The sequence below is a fragment of the Trypanosoma conorhini genome, assembly GCF_003719485.1.
Source record: "Trypanosoma conorhini strain 025E chromosome Unknown Tco_14.4_contig_00223, whole genome shotgun sequence".
In the NCBI taxonomy this organism is placed as follows: Eukaryota; Euglenozoa; class Kinetoplastea; order Trypanosomatida; family Trypanosomatidae; genus Trypanosoma; species Trypanosoma conorhini.
The window spans coordinates 19,064-26,751 of NW_021704312.1; the positions used below are offsets into that span (position 1 = coordinate 19,064).

A 7,688-nucleotide genomic window follows, 5' to 3' on the forward strand; every position below is an offset into this window, starting at 1 on the left:
AAAAAGAAAAGGAGGAGATAAACACACTGCAGACGACAGTCTTCAGTCCCGTTCTCCTCCTACCCACGCCACACATTCAACTCAACGCCAGTTGGCAAGGGCTTCGCATCGCCCTACAAGTCAAAGAAACAACACCACCACCACCACCGCCACCACCACCACCACCACCACCAGCAGCAGCAGCGGGGAGAACACGAGAGCAATCGCAGCACACAACAAGCAATAGACAAAAACAAAATACAAAAAGAAAAACAGTCGATAAACAACTGTTGGCGCCAGGAGTGAGCAGAAAGGGCAAGGAGGAAAGAGACAAAATCAAAAACGAACGCCTCACCAAAAGGGGTACCAACCAGACCAGGACTGCGCGACATTTGTGATGTCTGTCGCCTCCACTATGAGACGGGCCACCTGCACCTTTGGATTCATGCTTGCGGCGGACCATGTCGTGTGCAGAAAATCTTCACCCTTTAGCTTTGAACGCACACGCCCAAAGATGGTGACGCCCTTGTGGAAGATGTCAATCTCTTCCCGCACAGATGCATAACGGGCGGTTCGTATAGCCTCGGTTGAGACACTATCCCTGGGCGGCTCCCCTCTGAACACAGCGGGTGAGTAGAGTTTTCCTGGCTCCATCTGCTCAAAAGGCCGGCCTTGTGTCGACGACTCTGGTTCCTCTCCTTGCCGGTTCAGCAGGCGCCACGAGATCAGTGGATCTTGAATAAAGGCCTCCAGTATGGCAAGAACGCTGTGGCTGCCGTCACGCAAGACACACATGGCTATCTCTGCTCTTGTGCGAAACGCCCCATCAACACCCGAAACATCCAACGCGTTGCGCAGCATCCGGGTGAGTCTAAACGGGACCTTTTCCGGAAATTTGTCGCGCGTCATGGCGACCTCAAAACAGTCACCAAAGTCAATGTGGACCATTAACCCAGATGTACGTTGGATCATGATATTATTTGGGTGGCGATCGCCCAAACCTAATATGTACCCCACCACACTTGTGGTTGCCAAGGACGTGGTAAACGCCTGTCGCTGCTCCAACCAAGTCTCACAGCTGGCAGCAGAAGCCCACATCGCCTTGCGAATATCATGCCCCGTCGTATGATCGGCAAGAAACTCCATGACCTCCACCTTTGACATCACACTGAGAAAATCATATGCCCTGGGCTGGTCAAAGACAATGATTTGATTTAACATTCGTAACTCCAACTCAACCGGAACGCCGCGATACGTCCTATACTTACTGACCAACTCGTGAAGGGTGTCGCAGCCACTCACCCAGCCGATGATGCCCACAGTGTCTTTCAATGGAGTGACGGAGTAACGCGTAATCTCAAACCCGGAATTCTTACAGGCTCGTGAGTCCGACATCATAAGTGTGTTCACGAGCCGAAAAAGCTGCATCACACGCTCGTCAAGCCGCAAGTCCTCTCGTCCTTTTAGGAGGTATTTTTGTTTTTTCCCCTCCGTGGTGATCACGCTTAGGCGCTTTGGTCGCTGCTTACTCGCAATCACAACCAGGGTGTCGTTAAAGGAGGCAATGCAGGAGACACTGCCCTCCTCCGTCGGCATGGCGTCCGGAATGCCTACGGAAAGGTTCCTCGCCTCAAAAAGTTTCGGGCTACAAAACGGCAACCGCAATCGATTCCGGGCTCGTATGTGTTCGTCAATCTGTCGATACACGCGGTGATAGATATGCCACGCAGAATGCAAGTCTGCAACAGACCCTGTTCGCGTGTAGGACTGCAGCCATTCATGTGCCTCCTGCAGAATGCTGCTGTACTTGCAGGTGAATTCTGCCTCGACAATGGTCTCCGGCGACCGATGCAGCTCGTCGTGCAGGGGCAGCAAGCTTTCCACCATTTCATGGTAGTGTCGGCGGCCAAAAAAGGCATTGGCGGCGGCGTCCAGCTGGTCGTACCACTTCTCGTACACCAACTCCGAGATGCGGAGTAACTCATCAATAACAAGACGACCTTGAAGGACGATGACGGGGAACTTGGCCTGCAGCTTCTCGAGAATCATGTGTGCCAGCCTCTTGCGCCGCTCAGAGTCAGACATGGCCGACAGGTTCAGTGGGTAGAGCAGGGAGCGCGGGTAATCAAAGGCCACTGGGGTCAAGATGTCCGCAATGAGTTGGCAGCTGTCATCGGACCCAGAGTCCAGGCGAGCGATGAGCTGGGGCACCACCAAGTACCACGCCCGTGCGGAGACGTCTAAGACGCGTTCACGCAACTTTCGCAGCCCCTCCACGGAGTCCAAGGGACGACTCAGCAACGTCAGCAGCTTCAGCACGTCTTGGATCATGGTGGAGTCGGAGTTTCCCAACTTGATGCTTTGAATGTACCCCTCAATTGCGCCGGCGTACGCCGCGTCGGAGTAGTTTATGTTAAGCAGCTCCACGTTCGCCTCGGCGCACATACGCCAGGCGTGAAACCAGTTGGGGTCATACAGCGTCGCGGCCTTGTAGCATTCAATCGCCTCCTGCAGCTCGGCCTTGGTGCCGAGGCGGGCATAGGCGCGGGAGAGAAGCGTCGCGTTCTCCACCGTGGAGTGCGTGTCAATCAGTTTTCTAAGCAGATCGCTCTCAAGGCCATACGGACTCTTTGGCCCCAACTCCCCATTTGCGGAAAGAAAGCTGATGTACTGCATCACTACACGTGGATTGGCGCTGGGGCTCATGAGCTGCTCGTAGTTTGGGCAACGGGAGCCAAGCAGCTGAAACAAGGTGAAGCGCTCCAGCTGCTTCGCATTCTCGCGGCGGCAGAGTTTTACAAAACGCAGTTGTGTCGTGACGTCCTCGCTTGGGGGGATAAGCAGGCCCCGCACACTGAGCACCTGCTTCCACACGGGCACCGTGGGCGACATCATCAAAATACGCTGACTCCACAGACGTGCAATGCTGCAGAAGTGCTGCAGCGACGCCGTCTCCTTGGCGCGCTTCGCCGTCATCACCTCCTCCAACTCGGACAACTTCTGCGCAACGACAAGACTTTCGTAGGCTCTTATGTAGGACTCATGCAAAAGCCCGGCAAGATCATCTAGCAAAAGCTTGCGGCCCTCGTCTACCGCCAACGAGGCTTCATCGTACTGGCCCTTGTGAATACTCAGCGCCGCCCGCGAGATGTGGTAGTGCACGCTATCCTGCGGCATCCACAGCAGCGCGTCCTCCAACGTGCCCCACGACTGCAGCCGGATGGAGGCGTCTGCGGCATACTGTGAGACGTAAAAAAGGATATTTTCCTCACTCTCCACCTTCTTCCCCTTGTAGCGTTTAAACAAATCCTCCCACTGCTGCAGCACCTTGTCGTAGTCGCCAAACTCGCTGAGGCTCATCATCTGTCGCACCCCCCGCTCCAGCTGGAGGTCAAGCGCGGCGTCCTCACCACGAAAGGAGGCATTGCCGTCGGAGATCGAACGGCCCGCGACGCCACAAAACCTTCTAAAATTCTTCGATCGGTACGGCAACGGCTTCACGAGGCTTTCACTGCTCGTCTCTGAACCCATCATGTCCTTGTCGACCTCGCGCTGCGTGAGCCGCAGCGCCTCCGTATACCCCGCAAGTTTCAAAATTTCAGACTGCTGCAGTAGGTAGCGCTTCTGATTCTCGCTCGCCCCACCGAGGATACTCACCGCGGAGTCAGTCTGGTGCAACTCACTGTACAGGATGGTGAGGGACTCTATTGTGCTTGCAGGATCCTCGCGGTAGGCGGCCTCACGCCAGTAAAGCGCCTTTGCGAGCATTCCTCGGCGCCACGCACACTCGGAGAGGTCGCTTGCCGCAATCGGAAGCGTCATCCCGACGACGTCCATGTACTCGATGAGGGAAAGCATGCCGGTGACGAAGTCGTCAGGCACAGTGGAGGACCAAGCGGGTTGCTGCAGCGTTTGCCGGAAGAAGTCTAGGATGGAGGAGCGAATAAGGGCGCTGCCAAAACTCCAAAGCGCACGAAACGCGAGGCGCAAGATTTCCTGCGTAAACTCCGGTGATCGCTCCACAAGCGGGGTTGCATTGGTGCCAATAGGCTGTGAAACACAGCGAAACACACGGTAGGGAGACTCCTGCATGACAGATATAGAAAACTGATCAATCCAGCGAAGCCACTCCTCCTTCGTGAGTGGAGTGGTCTTAAGAGTGTTAATGATCCGCTTCTCCGCCAGGGGAAGCGGACGCTCGTCATCGCTAAATACCACAGCTGCGTCCTCCGCGTTGTTTCGCGCAGACCACACCTCTCCAAGGTACGATATCCCTCGCGTGGCCATCAACGCACACTTTTTTAGAAGCGAGACAACCTGATCGTGATACTCCGCCAATGAACTCTCGCGCAGGGCGCAGCGAAATCCTTTCAGCAGCAGCCCCTGCAACGTCGTGAACTCGGCGTGGGAGATGCGGAGTGTCTTGAGTGTCCGGATAACCTCCGAGGAGTACTTGATAAACTCGCCCTGCAGCTTCACCATCAACACACAGAAGACACTCATGATTCGGTTGGTAAAAGACGTGTACTCCGCGTCCCGCGTGAGGGCGGGGGAGTGCATCCGCAGCGCAGAGAGCAGTCCCCGCACAATGACGCCGGTGAGTTCATCAACGTTCAGCGTCCAGCAGACAGTCCGAAGAGCCGTCACGGCGTACACCACGAACTCTACAGAGTTTCCCTGCGTGGCACGAAGGAGGTTCGTCACCACAATCTCGGCACAGAAATAAAGTGTCTCCGTGTGCTTCACAACGTACTCCAGTATGGCGTACCGCAAAAACTCGGAGGAATTGACGTCATTTAGGGCGTCAAGCTTAACGGGAAGTACACGTGCGTCGCCCTGCCGGTACTTCTGGTCCCCCTTTTCCCGAAGGCTAGCAATCGTTGACGCCAGGCGGACGACAAGAAAGCGATAGACAGGGCACCGCTCCCACGCCACATCGCAAAAGGTATAGAGCGTCGCCACGTCCGAAAGCAACGCCGGGCCCACGTACTTTACAATCTGCGTCAACTCATACAAGACAACGCCAAAGAGGCGACCAGGGCCGAGCTCACTGGCCGCACGTACAACAGGGGGGACCACGATCGCCATCCCGGCACGGGAGCATGGGCAGCTTTCACCAATGTGTAGAATAGTTTGAATGCCTACGCGCAGCAAAGAGTCCTTGCTTACTGAGACGCGCTTCTCACCTGGGTCGAGCAGCGAGGCAATGGCGCGCAACACAAGGCGGCAGCACATGGCATGACTAAGTGTATGTGAGGTGCTTCGTTCCAACTTCGTTTGCTGCGCATCGTGGCCCAAGTTCAGTGACTGAAAGACACTTGTGTCCAGAGCTCCAATGGTCCCAGCGCAACGTAGCGCCTCGAGGCGAAGCTTCAGGTCATCGTCGCTGTTCCTTAATATCCCAGAAAGGCGGCGATACAGCTGCGGGTAGACATCGTACGGTGAACGTCCCCCAATTTGAGGACCCAGTGTGGCACCAATGAATCGCAGGCACCACAAACGCGAGGCGGCAAACTCCGTGTCGAGCGGCAGGAAGTCTAACAACTCACACACTCGCTCCACCTCGGCTGTGAAAACAGGTTTGTTGTGCCCAAAAAAGCGCACCGCACGAGCCACGGAGGTGCAGCAGCGAAGCAGTGGCTGCAAAATTGGCGAGTTCGCCTCCAGAGCTGTGAGGTGGCGTCCAAGGACTTTAATGACACCGTCTGTTAAGGTCACCACAAATTGCGGGGCACTGGACGCGACTGCGTCTAACAAGAGCAATCCGTTCAGAATGCTATTTCCATTCTCTTCGGTAGAAAGGGCGTAGAAAATGTGCAATATCTCTTTACGTAAAATGGGCAATATGTGCGACGGGTCGTGGTTAACCATGCGACAGAGCAGTCCTGTGGCGGCGATGCGGCAGTCAATGTCCTCGTCCCCAAGCGCCGAGAACAACTGCGTCAGGAACTGCAGCTCACTCAGGTACGGGTAAAACGACGGGGTGAAGGAGGAGAGAATCGCCGCGCGTATCACCGGGTCTGGATTGGCCAGTCCAACAACGAGCATGCGTGAGACAATCATATCCACGCATATCCTACGGGCCATCGTCAACTCTCCGTTTATGCCGGGTGGGATTAGGAGAGAGACAATGGTGCTAATGGCGGCCCTCCCCACGCTCGCACTCGGGCTATCGATGAGTGGGAGCACCGAGTCACGGAGAAAGTCACCCATAAGCTCAGAGTCGGAAAAACCAAACTGTATCAGCGCATTCAGGGCCACCACAATTTGGCTCTCGGTTGGCTCAGACTCGGGGTAAGTCACCGTCTTTGTTCGCGTCCCCGTCACCTGGCGAAACGGCAGGCCACACAGCGTCACAGAGATCATGTCGAGGAGCGCCTCCTCCAGCTTTGTCCGGCCCTTGACGCTGGAGGAGGCGATAATATCCCGCATGCATTCAATCAGCTGCGAGGACAAACCCCAGTTAAAGACATTTTCAATGCACGGCTCGATGTAACTCTCGACGTCCGGGTGTGGGCACTCTCTAAAAATCACTGAGAAACATTTCAGGGACTCCCAACACGGTGTAGGGGACTTTTCAGAGATAAAGCGGACGGCCTCGCATGTCTCCTTTACAAACTGCATAAAAGCCACTTTGCCAACCATCGGGATAATTTCACTGAACATATCAAAGGCAGCACAGTGTTGAAATAGGTTTCTAATAGACTTAAGCGCAAAACTCACCGTATCCTTCAGGTGATTAATTATAAACAATGTCGTGTTGTACCGGCAGAGCACAACCAGGCAGTGAAAGAGAAGCTTCCGCATAAGCTCGGAGTTCGCCGAGGACCCACCTGACATTATATAGGGTACTAACATAATGGACAAGTCTTCATACCGTGGCTGCGACGAACCACCTATTGAGCTCATCACCACGGTCTCAAAGGCCAGCAAACCAGCCACGTTGGACTCGCGTGACTTTGCGGCAAGCTTCGCCTTGAGCTGAGACAGCAGCGTGTCCACCGTTTTCGCACGCAGTGTCGGGGAGCGGCTACCAAGTAGTTTTCCACACGTCCTAAACAGTTGTGCGGAGGTGTCGCGTACCATCTCATCCGACGAGGCCAATCCACCCCACAACTTCTCACAGAGAGTGCCTAGCTTGGGCAGGATCAGCATTGGAATGCGCAGCGCCACCTGCTCCAGAACTAATAACCCGCATATCCTCCTAGCCCGCATGCTGGTGTCCGACTGCTCAATCCACGAGAGCGTCTCATCAATCTCCACACGGGCAAAGTCGGAGGTCATACTCGTCAGAAGCGTCTCAACAAATGTTCGCGCCGCCGCCGGCGCGATGGACGTGTCGCTGACCGCACAGAGGCACAGTCTGGCGTAGCTGTTGCATTGCGACATCTGAATCGTCGTCAAGTCCAGCCTAAGCAATATGTCGAGCACGGTGAGCGCGCACGGAATCTCTGGCGCGTCCTTCCGCACCACGTCAAAGTTTTCCAAACAGATTAACAAGGAAGAAACTGTGTTTTCATATTCCTGAAGATTTTTACGTTGAAGCTCCTTCGTCCGCTTGATCTCCTCCTCCACCATATATGTACGCCTCTCTGGGTCATTTGCGATTCGGCGGATGGTCGACGCCAAGCTATCCTTCCCAGACGCCGCAAACATTGCCGTTTACGGAGACAAGCGTGTGTGTGTGTGTGTGTGTATATATATATATA

At 55.0% G+C, this 7,688-nt stretch overlaps 1 protein-coding gene across 1 annotated transcript, besides 3 other annotated features; it reads right to left on the reverse strand.

Moving 5' to 3' along the window:
- Positions 1 to 132: 132 nt before the first annotated feature.
- Positions 133 to 173: a microsatellite.
- A 39-nt stretch (positions 174 to 212) lies between these two features.
- Positions 213 to 254: a sequence feature (A-rich).
- A 76-nt stretch (positions 255 to 330) lies between these two features.
- Tco025E_04410 (peroxidase/phosphatidylinositol 3-kinase/serine/threonine-protein kinase HSL1,negative regulator of Swe1 kinase) lies at positions 331 to 7,635 on the reverse strand (the record flags this gene model as incomplete). Its single annotated transcript, XM_029371320.1, has 1 exon — positions 331 to 7,635. The coding sequence occupies one exon, from the start codon at positions 7,633 to 7,635 to the stop codon at positions 331 to 333; it is 7,305 nt and encodes a 2,434-aa protein (XP_029228561.1).
- Positions 7,636 to 7,655: 20 nt separating this feature from the next.
- Positions 7,656 to 7,675: a microsatellite.
- Positions 7,676 to 7,688: the final 13 nt, after the last annotated feature.